Raw genomic sequence first — 16,869 nt, forward strand, 5'->3', positions numbered from 1 at the left:
GGGGAGGGGGCCGGGGGGGGGGGGGGGGGGGGGGGGGGGGGGGGGCGCATCTTCTGTCTGCACAAGTGCACACATTGGCGCTAACACCATGAGGCGCGTAACAGGGGTCCTGGGTCAGAGTTGGTATATTTTTTTTTAATTCTTTATTTTAACCATCTTTAAAGAGGGTACGGTAACCAATCATCCCCCCCCCCCCAATGAAAAATATTTTTCTACGCCACTGAACCCAGCCAACCCGCATCAAAGATACAAGAAACACAAGATAGAGTTCTCCACACAAAAAAAGTGTTCCACCGAAATGCATGGTGGGAATACAAACAATGGGACGCCCCTTACGGCTGGATCTAAAAAAAACTTCAACCAAACTTTCGTTACCAAGTCGTCGCGTATTTTATTGTCAATTCTCAATTAAAAAATTGTATTCAATTGTACAATTAGTACAATTGTACCCAGACAGTGACAACGGTGAATACATAATTCCTTGGCGGAGGTAGAAATCATTGCTATTATCTAAATAAAACACACAATTAAGCCTATGGATCAGTATAGAAAACAACAATAATATAGGGTAAAATCGTATGGCCAGACGGACGCACTAGTGATGAAGTTTTCCTTAGTGGAAAAAGAAGGGCACCGTGTGCGTCTGGATATACTTAGCAACAGAAGGGCACCCTGTACGTCGGGCACGAAGTATATAAAACTTGCATGGTTAAAAAGAAGGGCGCCGCCTACGTCGGGCACGATTTCCGCCTCATTTTTATACCATGCGAGTGCCAGTGGCGTATCTAGCAGTATTAAAATGGGGGAGGAGGCGCGACCAAAATATGAGGGGGCCCCTTGGATACGCCACTAGCGAGTGCTCTATCTTGTGTTTCTATATCTTTGCCCGCATTTAGTAGAATCAGTTTCGTGCGGTCTTGCGCGTTCATTGTCACAACCAGCCGTTGATGTGCCTGTCGCCGGCCCACACCGCGGTTCCGCCCCTGGAAACCCGGGGCCTGACGACCCCACACTTAACTGGTGTAGTCACGCATTTAAAATCTCTCAGGTTGGTAACTATGTTTTTCTAATGATGGGTCCACATTTGAAAATGGGTCCACTTTTAGAAAAATGGGTCCAGATTTCTCATATTTAACCTAAAATGGGTAAAATTTTTAGAAAAATGGGTCCAGATTTTTCATATTTTTGCGTAAAATGAGTCCACATTATTTGAAGTTATGCGCAAGTGGGTCCACCCTAAAATTATTGTCCCACACTGTTTGAAAATCCTGGCTTACCGTCATTGGTGATGATGCCAATGATGATGTTGATAATAATAATAACAATTAAATAATAATGACAAAATCATAAAAATTTATGATTATGGCACCACTAGATAGCCGGAAATGGCACTCTAGGACTCAATTTTCTTTTCTTTTTTTTCACAATTTTTTTTTATTTTGAAAAATAATGGGGGGGGGGAGGGGAGGGGAGAGGGAGAGAGAAAAAATGGTTCCCTTGAATCCGCCACTGCAGGGGTCCCAAATTTGAAGAAGTCACTTCCGAAAGATCTGGTTAAATGAGGTTTTTGAACACAAACAATTTTATTTTGCTGCATTTGCAGGGGCGGATCCAGGATGGATCTGCCGAGGTGGCGCGAAGCACACCTTCGAGGACCTTTCCTCAGAGGAAGGATGGTTATCCTTACCCCGATTCACTGGGGCTGCCAAGGGCCCCATGGAAGCTTTGCATACTGTAGACCTACCACTTATAAAACGATTTTAGATGGTATAATAAAAGGAAGCAAATACATTTTGTAATGTCAGCATTTCCCTATACAGCGTTTGTATTTACAGTACTTGCATAGACACAGTAATATGATGCACTGATATTTTTCGAGTACTGTATCTACATACCACCGGTAATCAAACAAAACATAAAAAAAAACATTTAAAAAAATGGATGGTCCTTAAAGTCTGGTTATCAAGCATCTGTCTTATATCAAAATAAACTATGCAACATGGGCATTTAAAATGATAAATAAAGGAACTTTTATACTCTTTTTTTGAGTGTTTGATCACTAGTATATTAAAATGATAAAAAAACTTTTCTATTAATATAAACGATAAGCCTACACGATAAAATGAAAAACATTCTAAAAGACAAATCGGCGTCAGGGATATAACGTTCATGTGAAATGAGCAGAAAAAGTTAATACTTTTTGTCGGTGATTTTCTTGTACAATGTAAAGATATAATTATCATTGTTATTTAGTGAGACTTCAGTGAGACAATTGATAAGAAAGGGGTAATAAAGAACAGTATTAAAAACATGCAGATTTGCGGGACATGGGTTAGTTTCTGTGATGCTTGCTTGCGGCCACCCCGATCCCAGAGGATCCGCGGAGTGTGGGAGACCTGAAAGGCGGGACCACTGGGTTAGCTCAAATGATGGAATATTCTTCACTGAAATGTTGATTGAATTCAAATTAAGACAAATTAATACAATGGTTTACGAAGTACGAATCTTTTATTATTAGAGCTGAATACACATACAGGTGGTTGCTATGTTTATTGCACTGTACCCATCTCATCGTCTGAATCAAGGTGAATATTTTACACCAAAAAAATCACAGTACAGTATTTATTCGAATAAACTCCCAGCTTTGAATAATCGCACCCCTCGAATAAACACACTATTCAGAGGCTCATTTGGAATAAACGCCTAATTTTTCCTCCAATAAACGCCTAATTGACTGTAAACCAAACTAATGGAACCAACATAATCCTCACCACATTTACAGTGAAATTAAGGGCGTTTATTTGAGTATATACGTCACCTTACACCAAAAAAAACAAAAAAAAACCCACAATAACCCCCTAAAACGTCTCCCTCGAATACCGTACACTCCCCCTCAAAACTCTTCTCATCAATAACGCCCCGGAGAGTTTATTCGAATTTACAGCTCGACCATCATTACGGTGGTAGTGAAGAATACTCCGTAAAACTATGACAGTGGGATTAAAATTCAGTATTGTAATTCAGTAAATAACACAGAACACTATCTATCCCTTAAACCGGAATACGTCCTCTTAACAGATGGTACGCATTCATCTTATAAAGCGTTGCTATACGTCGGAATCGTAGCACTTTAACATAAAAATGAACAAACATATTTTAAGTACAGTAATTATAAGTAACCAAAATGTAATAATTAGTAAGCATCAATTACCACTTTGGTACTAAGAAGCATGAACTTATTTTAGATGTATCCGATAAAATCGTGACAAGGTATTTCAATACCATAGCGCTTTACAATAAAAATAAAATACTTACCCCTAAGTAAATTAACAACCAAAATAAAAAATAGGTTATCAATTAGGCCTCACATACGAACTTGACCTACGTTTGATACTAAGAATAGGCCTATACTGATAGTTCAAATGGTATTTCAAGTTTGTTTGGAGCAGCAGGAATTTGCCGATAACTGATAATGTACACATTCAAAGATTCTTCAAAGCTATTATGTAGCCAAATGTTTTTATAAATTAACTCTAATTCAGACACATAATACAGTACAGGTACCACACCATTCACTTCAAACATATAAATAATTATTTTTTTATATACATAAATTAATTCCGAACAAAACTAAATAATAATACTCTACATAATATTACAGTGATGTCACAGTCCATTATTTTAATATTAAAAACCAGGGCTGTGATTACTATGCAAGTTTGTCCATTTATGCTATCGTTGGGGAAATCGGCCTTCCCATTAAGGAAATCGTCTCTAGCATGAAATTCTACAAAATTTTGATTAGATCATATATGCACCATATCATACAACATTGTGTATCTCGTACGAGCTCAATATTCACAAACCCTGCCGCCCCACCCCCCCAAAAAAATTCAAAAACCTTATGCACAACTACATGACCAGCATTAATTACATTTCATGAATTCAGTCTTTATCTTTACCTCATGACCTATCCCATCATTCCTCCACCGGATTTACTCTTACAAGGTCAACTGCCAGACGATAACAAAGTGTCTACTGCCTCACTGTCATTTGTTTTACACGAGTAATGTCTGGGGACACGGTCTGGGGACACATGTGGCTGTTCAATTACTCTAATCAAAGAAGTTTAGGACAGTGTCTAGGCTTTAATACGCTAAGTGACATCACCAAACCGTTGCAAATTAATGTTTGCGTTTGTTATTTTTATGTACAGTACCGGTATATAATTTCAAGCGACTCAAAGTTATGGTGTATGAAATTTTACGGTGTCTAAATTACGGTAGCAGGTCAAAACGGCAATAAACCAAAACGGTAATAACCAAAACGGCAATGAACCAAAACAGCAATAGGGGCATAGACCTAAACGGCAAAGGAGCGAAATGAATACCAAAACTAGCGCTACCGAGGGTGCACTGCAGTTTATAATTTTATGAATCATTTTGAAATTGTCCCGATAGGGAAATCGAACATTGCCATGGGCTCTTTTTGCCGCTTTATGTTTAATCAGGTTTTTTTTTTTTTTTTACACATCTATGACGAATTATTTAGATGGTTCATGCAATCTTTCTATTATTGAATTTTATATTATTATTCAATTTAATTATTGTTATTATTATTGTTTGATTGTCGTTCTTTCGCGTTTTTTACTTCTATGACAATGTAGCCTCATTTTTTACCCTATTTAACATGGTTTATAATTTCGCGTTTGTAACTTTTATGACATAAATTGTTTAGCCTCATTTTGTCTGTATTTTAAAGTTTTAATCCTATGACAATTTAGCCTCATGGTTTACCGTATTAAGCGTGTACACTTTGTTTATAATTGGTTTTATGTAGGGCCACATTGAAAATATGTTTTAATTCTTAAAGAAAACTTTCATAGACTATTTTGGTTTATTGCCGTTTTGACTAGGCCTATTGCCGTTCCATTGCTATTCCAGTCAAAAAGTGTTGACGTTGTGATTTTTTACCGTTTTGGTCATTGCCGTTTTGACTTATTGCCATTTTGACCAGAAAGCTAAATTACTCTAATGAAATGTTAACTGATGTCCATGAGGCTTAAGCATTAAGTTGGAGAAAAATGTTAAATGGGGCCCAGGGCGAGAAATGTTGCGGACTCTGTGTCAGTAAGATATTTTCACTCACAAAGTGTCCGAGGTGTGGATAGTGTTCTAACTAAAACAAATCACTGAAAAGATGTCATTTAAAGTAATCAACTATTGAGTATTTAACCATAAATCAACTTTTATCACGTTATAACGTCATTGCGGACTTATAAAATCCGCATACGCCTTAAAACTAAAAGAAAATGCGTACGTTTAGAGTCTGTACTGAGCCCAAAAAATCCGCAATGAAAATATAACGTGTTTTTTGTTTTCACACAAAAATCGACAAATTGTGCATCATCATTCATTTGATATCTTTTGGTATTTGATATTGGTTGAAGCCTGATCTTTGAAGTTCCATCAATCGTTTTATTTACATTTATTTAAAAGGCACCATTCAAAGAGTAAAAAATTATACCACAACTCTGTTCAAACTAGGATTCGGAGCCCTTTCACTTTGCCTCCGAGAGCTCACAGACGTTACACCACTGACCAAAACATATCCTCAGTTGGGATAAATAAAAAATACAAATTGTTTGGTCAAATTATTAAGAAGAATATAGAAGTCGCCTCTCTTTTTGTATCAGTGCAATTTGTAGCTGATATATCTATCAAAGGCACTGTTTACAAATATGCTTAGCCATCCAGTTAAAGTTAATTATTGTATTTAAAATTAAATTTAAAATTAATTACAAAAAGTCTAGCAGAAGCAATTATATTTTAAATACAATATCAAAAACATCATCTCAAAAATAACATAATATTTGGTATTTTATCTCCAAGTCCATTATTTGTTAATGAAATATACCGTATAATAGCACCGTGCAGTATAGCTGATCTGACTATCAAAGCTGTAGCGAAATGAATTCTTTGAATCCGATTCGTCAAGAAGTGCTGAACTGCATTTTAAAGCAACAGCAATCAATCTCAGCGCACTCGCACTCCGGAGCCTTGCAGGCGAAGTCGCATCCACCACACTATATGAAATGAAGATTTGAGAGATGAAGCCAATTAATACAAACAACTGATATTCCTGAAAAAGCACAAATCACAAACAATGTTACCCAAGCCCAACCAACCAAACCAAATTCTCAAAAATATAGGGTTGGTAATTTCATTTAGCCCAAAAAGCTTTTTTTTTTTGTTTTAAAATACTGTTTTCTAGCTTCAATAAATCGGACACCCTTATCTATGAATATTAGATTTGTGCTTTACCTTTTTACCAGCCAAAGTGCATGGGATTGAATGGTTAGCAATGAATGCTGAAATTAGGCCTAGGCCCATAGTAAAAAAATTAATGAAAATAAAATATACTAAAACATTACTGGCTGACCTTATGATGGATTTGGGGAAAGAGGAGGACCAGCCCTACCCACCCCCACCTTTGGAAAGTTAAAAAAAAAGGAAGAAAAAAATGAAAAAAAAATATTGATCATTTCCGGGCGTGTCTACAGTAGAAAACAAAAATTGTGTTGTCCCTCGATTTGGACATCTCTGGATCCGCCCCTGCAACCAACCATGATATCAAAATGTCACTGTGATTAGGCATCAGATAATTTTTACAAAATCTATGGACACCATAGAGTTGTAACAAGAATGCTAGAGCGTTATTCTAGATGAGACACCAAGAAGAAAACATGTCTTTTCACCGCCAAAATGGCAACATACTCGCGCAAAAGTGCCACCATGCTAGAATTGACACTCTAGCAACCGTTAAACTCAGTAATTCCACTGACATCTGTGAGGCATTAGCAATCATTTATTTGTTATAGAAACATAACATCACAATAGACAACATACCATACCACCATACACAAGAAATTACAGATAAATCTAAATCAAAGAGTTAAAGCTTAACAAAAGCAGTTTGATCATTGTATGCTACAGACTTGCGAGTCCAAGATCAAATACTCAACTGACCCCTCAATATACATAAATAAATCAAAACATAAATTTACAATTAAAGCTCCATATCTGTCTCTTATACACATCTAGATGTGTATAAGAGACAGCGTTTAGAGTCTGTACTGAGCCCAAAAAATCCGCAATGAAAATATAACGTGTTTTTTGTTTTCACACAAAAATCGACAAATTGTGCATCATCATTCATTTGATATCTTTTGGTATTTGATATTGGTTGAAGCCTGATCTTTGAAGTTCCATCAATCGTTTTATTTACATTTGAAACAACAAAAACTCTTCAAAGAACCACTACAATGCTGGGAAGAAGGTTATCATGCCAGGGAGAAAGAACTCATAGTCCCCATTATGAGCTGCCATATTGATGGAGACATGACAAATTAACATCAAGAAGCCAATTTATAGTTAAAACCGCACATGCTCGTATCCAAGGTCAACTGAGGTCAATCAACATAAACCTATGTTGTGTGTACAGTGTTTATATCGATTCACTTTGATATGAGCAAGTTTGGCTTATACAAAAATAAAAGATTTAGAATTCCCATTTATTTTTTTATTCATTAACTTAACAAACCTTTAAAAGTTATCAAATTATAGATAGGGCCTACACTACCAAAAGTTTTTTTTTTAAAATAAAATCAGGAAAAACCTAAAATATTCAATCAAAACCATGAATTAGCTAAATTTATTTATTTAAATTAACTTCCAACCAGAAACAAATTGAACCAATGGATTTTCTGCTGGTGCAAAAAAAGCCATTAACAGACATTTGACTACAAAAATATTTAAATTGTTTACATTTAAGGGTCTAAGGAAAATAATACAGTAAAAGGTATTATTTAACTGTCTGTTTTTTCTCATTAAAAATTTAAATTGTAAGTTAATAGTTTAAACAAATTAAGCAATTAAAAATGGAATTGAATGTTTTATTTTCAGCTCATGTCAAAGGGCACATTGTAAAATTATTAACATAAAATTAATTTAAAAAAAAGTTGTTTAAAGCATAAACACATGTTTTAACAAAAATATGTTTTCCTCAAGATTTAGTTACTGATAGATAAATTTTAAGCCAATTAATAATGTCATTACTTTCAAGGTTGTCCATTTCTGGTAGAATTTGTTTTCTTTTGCTGGATAATTCATATTTGAAAACAAAGTTAATTATGCAATTTCACTGTGGGCTATTATTATTTAAACATTTGACAAGAAAAGGTACAATAATATTGTCTTAAAATGTTTTATCCCATGCAAATGCACACATACAACAGATTGTAAAACAATTAAATTAAATTAGTTAAATATTCAATTTAAAAAAATACAACACAGTATTCAAGATAACAGGAGTAGTAGCAAGAACTTCAAGCCAGGCTCGAGAGGAAAAAAAAAGGTGGAAAAAAGGGTGGTTAAGCACCTTTTCCCTCAGTGTTTAAATATTCAAAAATCTGTATTTTTTTTGTCAAATATTCTTTTTCTGTCTTAGAAAAATCAGTTGTAGAACATATCAAAAACAATTTTTCTTCCAGAGCCTGACTTTAATGTGAACAAATCAAAACAACTTGGTATAAAGACCACCCGTGCTATGTATTAGTAAGCAAAAAAAAAAAAGAAAGAGTTAAAAAACTAAAATTCCGGAATTGATTTTAGAAGGAGAAATATTTGCATCACATATAACCTGAATCATACCTGAGTTGGCTCTTCATGCTAAAAATTGATCTGTGAAAATGGGCATGATAATGCACAATGATAATAAAGCCATTCAAAACAAATAGATTCAGTGTTTTCTTCTTTTAAAATGGAGAGAATTCAACTTAATGTCTTTTTTCTTCCTACTGATACTTACGGCTCACCTCCAGTAAAAAAATAATATGAGCTTGAAATTAAGCAGTCAACTAATAATAAATGGTTAATTCATAGATGCATGATATTATGATTATCATTATTATAAACTATTATATAAAAATATAGTTATAATTATGAAACATTATTAAATAAATATATCACTATATATTAAATTATGTTTGTTGTTATTACTAATAATAAATTATTATTATTATTATTATTAAATTATTTTAAATATTATTAATATCATTGTTATCACCGTCATCTCTGCTTCCGCTGCTGCCATCGTCATCATCATCATAACACTCGATCAACTAAAATTTTAAGCATGTTATAATTTCAGGCTTAATTCTATCAATGACTAGAGCATCTTGCTTAAAGCCATTCCATGCAAACAGTGCCACATTCATGTGAATGACACAATGATATTATAAGAATCCTACACTTACACACTTAATTCTACGGAACTGAAATGGAAATAATTTTTTCGATTGAAACAGATGTGTAATGGATGATATGGATGCAAAAAATACAGGTGTGGCTTGATACCGATAACAGCAAATCATGGCAAGTTAGTGATGATCTTAAGTTTTGCTTATCGACAAATGGACATTTCCATCTCACACACTCAGTAGCAATCTAGATTCTTATAATTCTGAGATTCGGCTCGATATTTTTATACTTTTTATTTCATTATTATTTTATCATCATTACTTATCAGATGATCCTACGTTTTGCACAGAAACAAATGGACATTTCCATCTCAAATACTCAGTCGCACTCTAGATTTTTATACTCTCAGATTGAGCTTGATAATTTTAAAATTATTATTAAATTATTTTTTATCAGCTAGCGGCTCTTCACTTACAGGATGGAAGTTCATATAAATTAAGTCTAATTATGAGGTTAAGAGGCTAGAAAGTGGAGCTGTTTTCAGAGATTCTGTGAGAAAAAAATTGTGATGTTTGCAGGATTCGAACCCCAGACTTGGAATTGGAAGGCAAGTACTCTAACTACCAAACCACAGCTCCACTCTCTAACAACACATTCAAATGAAGAAGTTTAACCAAATCAAAATGCCTAAATACATGATCACCTTAGATACTTGATTGTTTATTTTTTGCTTATTTACTGATCTATATATGATTTATGATAAAAAATAAATTTTCTAATATTAGCTATTCTCATTTTACTTACATTGCAGCCAGAATCCGGACCACAACATTCGTCACTTTCGCAAGCAGCACAAGAAAAACATCTTGTTAATGTGCAGCGCTGAAAATTTGAGTGGAAAGAGAGAAAAAAAGGGCACACATCAAACAAGAGAATGAAAAAGGTCATTACAAAACTGCAAAATGAGGTTAATATTATGTGTTAAAATGATGATACAAAACGTTTAACAACTTCGGCCAATGAAATGTCACATCATTAATAAATATGTGAGGAGAGATCAACAAAACACAATTGGTTATATAATTAAAAAAAAATATTAGGAAGCTGGTTTAAAGCACACTACCTATTAAAACAGGATACCTTAAGGGGAAGAGGGGTTCCCTACTAGTGCCAGAGGACCAGGGGATGCTAGGCACCCCAGTGAAGTCCAGAAGAAAATATTTTTTGAGGGTCAGGAATGAAGCCCCCTCAACCTGAATCACTCCTGCATGTAAATAGATTTGACTTATCAGAGGGGGTTAGCTCAAAAAAGGTAGTTTTGGCCAATGACCTTCCTAGCAAATTGTTAGCCCTCTTACTAATATATTGTCAATGTCGAGCTTTGAAACAACAGGAAAGGGTAGTTGAACAGATTTTGCAGGTGCAAATGTGTGGCTGGATTGGCCATACACTCAGAAAACCACCCGATAATATCACCTGGAGACGAATCTTAAGACGGAAGTACTAGGAAAAAGAAAAAAAGGTCGCCCAAGAAACAGCTGGATACTCTCTGGACCAGCTAGAAAGGATAGCCCAAAACAGAGTGCGATGGCATGCTATTTCCAAAGACCTATGCTCCACAAGGAGATGAAGGGAATGAGTCAAGAAAGTCATGTGTTCACAAAAAAAGGATATAATTCAGTATCATATAATTATCACTACTCAATTAATCTCTGGATTTATATTCCAATTTCAAAGGTGGTGAAAACAATATTACTTCATCTAAATTCTGGAATCATCTTACATTTGAAGGCGGTCCACACAGAGAATCTAAACAGCTCCTTCTATTTGGATAAGCACAGCAGTTACATGCTTCAGCAAGGCTTACCCAACAATCACAGCACTGGAATGAACCATCCTCCTTACCACAAGGGGCACACTCTCCACAACTTCCTCTAGCCTGTGCAAATAAACATATTAGTTACATTTTCTTAATAAATTTAAATATTATCATTTCTAAAAGATATTAAGCAAGAAATATGTAGTGAAAATAATCACCTATTAAGCGAGACCTTTTTTATTCCTTGTTTCGCGTACTTATTTTTTTTAAAGATCATAGGAGGAGGGCGGAATAAAAAAAACAACAAAATTTTGTTTTCTTATTTAGCAAATAGTTTTGCCAAAACATCCAGACAGAGGAGAAAATAAAAATTAAATTTTATTGGTGAATGTAAAATAAGATGGTTAAGTGCTTCAAATTTATATAATTAGGAAGAAATATACATATCTTACCTTTGGAGATTTCAAGGCAGCAGAAGGTGTAATAAATCAAAGAAAAACTTTTTTTTTCTGAAATTTCCACTTTTTCGTGGCGGCGGGTGCCAGAAATAAAATTTTATTTTTATTCGAAATCATCAATATTTGCAGTCGGCGGGTTCGCTAAACAAAGTATAAAAATGTCTCACTTTATTAGTAAATATGATATCTGATATCATTTTTCAACACAGAGTAACTTACCACAAGAAATTGCCTAAGTAATAACAAGGCAACAATGACTAACATGTAAGCACCGATGGCTATCACAAGAATGATGGACACCGGAAGCTGCGTACTGGTTGGACTGGATGTAGGGTTCTACAAAAGATATTGAGTTTATTAAAACAATCTTAAAAACTGTGAGCAAATATACTGTACACTGTTGGTTCTCAAATGTTGAACCAACTAACTGTGCAAATTAGGTTAGGCTGAGAAATCTGCCCTTGTATTTCAGAAAATAAGGGATGATTTCCATGCAGATTTTGTACAAAATTAGGGCTTAGCCTATCTGGCTTGATTCTAAGCTTGAATTTCAGTCTTGCTACCTTAATGCACTACAGAATGTCGGAACAATATCCTTTTTCATATTTTTTCCCCATTTTCCCTAGCTGGCGCTAGGGGGCCTAGCTAGCTAGCCTAGGCTAGGTTAGAGGGGGTGGAAGGCAGGGTCCAGGGAGGGACTCGGTTGTTTCTCAATTACTTGTTGATGCAATTTAGGCTAATATCACCCAACTCTTCGAATATGGATCTTAAATACCTTATATTAGTGTACTATCGCAAAACCTAGAAACCAAGCCTAGGGCCGCCTAGCCTAGGCTTACTCACCGATGAGTCAGCCATGTTGATCTCCTCGCGTCAGTCAAGTTTCTCCCCCGATCCTGCTTCTATCTTTCAATTCAGTTGATGGCTTGCAGGTCGGCCTAGCCAGGGCTAGTTAACTGAAGCTACTACCATCGCCTTATTTCAAACTATTTTACGGAAATTTCAGTAAATAATTAAAAATATAATAATTTACAATTTCAGAATCCAGAATTGTAATTCATTGCAAAATAAAATAATTTATTCGGTGGATTTCGAATTAGAATGGAGAGACTAAAAAATCCTTTTCATTTGTTTATAACAACGCCCCCATTCGGCACTTGGTAACAGCAAAAATTAGTTGAGGTCTGGTTCCCGAATTAAATATGCGGCGGTACAATACCGGTACAGTTACTGTGTTTCTTTTGTGTAGCCTACCTAGGCCTATCTAAGAAATCGGTTGTTCAATAATTTATCGAAAATCACACGCAACGTGTTAAATTCCAAATGTATATAGGTATATCTCTACTAGGCCTGTCTCTTATACACATCTGTGCCACATTCATGTGAATGACACAATGATATTATAAGAATCCTACACTTACACACTTAATTCTACGGAACTGAAATGGAAATAATTTTTTCGATTGAAACAGATGTGTAATGGATGATATGGATGCAAAAAATACAGGTGTGGCTTGATACCGATAACAGCAAATCATGGCAAGTTAGTGATGATCTTAAGTTTTGCTTATCGACAAATGGACATTTCCATCTCACACACTCAGTAGCAATCTAGATTCTTATAATTCTGAGATTCGGCTCGATATTTTTATACTTTTTATTTCATTATTATTTTATCATCATTACTTATCAGATGATCCTACGTTTTGCACAGAAACAAATGGACATTTCCATCTCAAATACTCAGTCGCACTCTAGATTTTTATACTCTCAGATTGAGCTTGATAATTTTAAAATTATTATTGCGCAGGCGCTGCGCAGCGCTGCACTGGGTAATAAAAAGAATATACAACCGTTAGTTGGCGTCCTACACAGGCATGACGTTTTTACGAACGGGACTTTGCTCTCTTGTTCTATTTATACTCTTTGGTAACAGCAAAAATTAGTTGAGGTCTGGTTCCCGAATTAAATATGCGGCGGTACAATACCGGTACAGTTACTGTGTTTCTTTTGTGTAGCCTACCTAGGCCTATCTAAGAAATCGGTTGTTCAATAATTTATCGAAAATCACACGCAACGTGTTAAATTCCAAATGTATATAGGTATATCTCTACTAGGCCTAGCTCTTAATCTTATCTTTTACTGACTTTGCTAACTGACCATTGCAAATGATTCTTCAGATAAACTACTCAGCCTTAGTAAATCTTAAAGTTTTTTTTAGAGAAAAGCAAAACATCTGACTCTACAACAAAATGATTTATATATGAGAAACTTATTTCTTCTACTCTGACTGGTACAACGTTGTTCTTAAATAAATACAGAGAGGCTCTGTGATATATCACGCCATATTCAGGTCAAGTAGGCCAACTGGATAGATTGAACGTTGAAGGTGGGAATAGTCGTAGGATAATTGTGTTAAAGAGTTCCCCCCCCCCCCCAAAACCGGTACTTGAACTCGAGCTCTTCTACTGTCTATCCACCCCTTGGACCATTTTTTAGCCAATATTTTAATGACTGAACTAGAAGAGTCTATTGTTCCTAAATTTTATAGAATCAGGTATTAATAAGTTTTATACTCGTTTTATTGACGACACACTAGCTAGCTAAACCTAATGATTTTCATCACATCCTACGTCACTTGAACGCTTTTCATAAACAGATTAATTTTACCTTTGAATCATTTGAAAACAGTGATTTAGTACACTTTCTGGATTTACAATTTGACAACAGCGTAGGAAGCATGAGTATATATCGTAAAAATACACATACTGGTCAATATATCTATTATGATTACACTATGGAACCATAAGATTTCTTGGATTTCGTAGTTTAGTTTCAAGAGCCCACACATTGTTTTTATACATATTACTTCACTTTTAATTTAATTGACTGGAAAAAATACTATGAAGGTTATGAATTTCCAATACAAATTCGCATAATACACACATAATACTTTCAATAATAATAAATAATGATTATTGTAGTATTATTTAGTAATATGAATAAAGGAAAAATAATGATAATATGGTAACACATGAACCACATATGATACTGGATAAATAATAATTTGTTACTGTTTTTTTATTTATTTTATATTTTTATTTGTGAATAATTGTAATATCAATAGACTGGAAGTGAACATATTATATTTCATGTTAAATAATATAACTACTTAGTAAATAAGTAAATAATAAGTAAATAGATACTTGTAATTGGTAATGAAGAAGAAAGGAAAATAATATTAATACTACTGAAAAAAGAAAAAAAAGAAAAGTTAAACAAAAAATGGATTTCCACTTAATTGCAAAATTAAGAGAAGCTATGATGTTTATGCCTGTAAGGGAAATTAATATTATGGTACACTGTAAAAAGAATAAAATGTTGACTGTAAAAAAAAAAAGAAAATACATTTCCTTCTAGAAACCACTCAATTGCTTCATTAGGAGAAGCTGATGATGTTTATGCCTATGTAGACTTCACCCAGTTTCTAATTCATAATACACAAAAGCTAATACAAAGACACTCCTAGCACTGCAGCAGAAACCTATTGTAGACCAGCATAAAAAAACACCCCATTGTCCACCCCTACTTTACAATGGTATAATCCATTGTTGGGCGGCTTCGGACAGGGGTGGCTTTGGACAGGGGTGGCTTTATTCCTACATTCAATAAATTCGGTTTAATATTTTCTAATACTAACTTTATTGACAGTTCGCAAAATTGGTCTATACTAGGCCTATTGTTTAAAGAAGCGTTTGCTATACGACGAGGCTACACCCATTGCTTAACAATGGGCTGAAAGCTTCAAAGGAGCTTTCTTTGTTTTTATAGGTAACTTTAATCAGTATATGGTAGGATATTTGGATCTTTAGTTTATTCATAACTATGTCACCTACTAGGGGTAATGTTTTGATTAGTCAAACACTTGTGGTACTTGTGCATATAAGCTTGATGTTGACATAATTAATGTCGAAATACGATGGCGTGCATTTCGATACTTGGAGTATGTATTATTCTATCCAATCTGAGATTAATCAGTGGACCTTTCGGTTTTCTACTGTCTATGTTGACGCCTTCCCTTAACAGTGTCGCTGGGGCTTCGTTGTTCGATTGGAAGCAACTGATTTAACACTCTCTTGCACATGCACGAAACGGCGCCCTTTTCAGCGCGGCACCATGATAACTGAGAGAAGTAGCAAATTTATGGAACCTGATTTACTTTCTGTTATTATTGGAAACTTAATTACTTATGTGGAGATATATTTTGAGAAATTCAGTTTATTTAATTTTCAAAGGCTTATCTTTGATTTTTTATCGCAGTAGTCATTGATACTGCTTTTGTTTGGTTTAATTATTTTGCGTGTTGGGTTTGCATTGTACTGCATTATACTCTCTGTAAATAAATGCTAATGAAAAAAAAGGTTTTATGGGGTCGGGGTTGGTTTATGGGGTTGGCACGCACGTGCCAATCTTTATAAAAGCATTGAAATGCTTTCCACAGTAAAGAGTGTCCTCTGCAAATAGTAAACCATCTACATTTGCAAAAACAGCACTACTAAAGGCCTTTTGAAATGGCCACTTTGCACTTTAAGGGTTCCATTGTTTACTTAGCTATATTTTCAGTGACAACTAACAAGCCTTGAGTCAACATCGTATACTAGAGACTAAATAAGCTGCATAGGCCTACTCGTTCTTTGCCAAGGCTTTTTTACAGTGTCCATTTTATTACTTGGGCAAGTAGGGGAGTTTCGTGCGCAGCGATGTGATTCGGCTACCAATCTTGAGAGAAGGGGTAAGATGCCTCGCTGTCCAAATCGCTTGTGTCCGATTCTTGGTCCAACACGTCTGTATTTACGTTTGTCTCTCTCCATTCAGCAATATAAATGGGTACCGGAAAAGCAGTACTAATATGTATTTGCTTAAACATTAAACAGGACATGAAGACTTACCGTATACTTCCTAATACATCCTCAGTAATGAAAGTAATGAAAGTAATTCCTCAGTAATAAAAGTAATGAAATCATATGTAATGAAATGTTAATTGTTCATTAGTAATCTAATACTTATAATAGTGGTTGTTGTAAAAGTAAATACTTAATTAATATATTCCTTTTACCATTATTACCTCTAATATAAAATATAAAAGCTGTGAAACTATCGCCTTCAACGACGGGCATTTAAACTGACTGAAAGAATATTTATTGTTATATAGGCCTATACTTATTATTAAGTTTTTAAATATAATCGGGAGAGGGCGCAATTTGCACAGAGGACTAATGGTACTAACACGATGATCATTAAATCACAGACCTGTGATTAAATGCAAGACTGG

At 34.7% G+C, this 16,869-nt stretch overlaps 1 protein-coding gene across 3 annotated transcripts; it reads right to left on the reverse strand.

Moving 5' to 3' along the window:
- Positions 1-2,489: 2,489 nt before the first annotated feature.
- On the reverse strand, positions 2,490-12,684 carry LOC117115565 (keratin-associated protein 5-5-like). 3 transcript variants are annotated; one of them, XM_033259436.1, is made up of 6 exons: positions 12,381-12,684; positions 11,757-11,873; positions 11,044-11,199; positions 10,065-10,142; positions 8,712-8,741; positions 2,490-6,085 (listed from the first exon to the last, which is right to left on the reverse strand). In XM_033259436.1, exons 1-5 carry the CDS (start codon positions 12,393-12,395, stop codon positions 8,730-8,732), a joined length of 378 nt encoding a protein of 125 aa, XP_033115327.1. In that variant the 5' UTR covers positions 12,396-12,684; the 3' UTR covers positions 2,490-6,085; positions 8,712-8,729. The 3 variants fall into 3 exon arrangements, with proteins under 3 accessions (XP_033115327.1, XP_033115312.1, XP_033115321.1); XM_033259421.1 differs by lacking the exon at positions 8,712-8,741; XM_033259430.1 differs by lacking the exons at positions 8,712-8,741; positions 10,065-10,142.
- Between the last annotated feature and the right edge of the window lie 4,185 nt (positions 12,685-16,869).

Source organism: Anneissia japonica, unplaced genomic scaffold (genome assembly GCF_011630105.1).
Source record: "Anneissia japonica isolate Jap-2015-1 unplaced genomic scaffold, ASM1163010v1 scaffold199_len4679917_cov187, whole genome shotgun sequence".
NCBI lineage: Eukaryota > Metazoa > Echinodermata > Crinoidea > Comatulida > Comatulidae > Anneissia > Anneissia japonica.

What these genes read in the sequence shown, in the direction of transcription:
- LOC117115565 (XM_033259421.1), bottom strand. An exon ending in TACTTAGGCAATTTCTTGTG is followed by an intron (nt 11,200 to 11,756) that starts GTAAGTTACTCT and finishes TTATTTGCACAG; the next exon opens with GCTAGAGGAAGTTGTGGAGA. An exon ending in TGTGTGGACCGCCTTCAAAT is followed by an intron (nt 10,143 to 11,043) that starts GTAAGATGATTC and finishes TCAAATTTTCAG; the next exon opens with CGCTGCACATTAACAAGATG.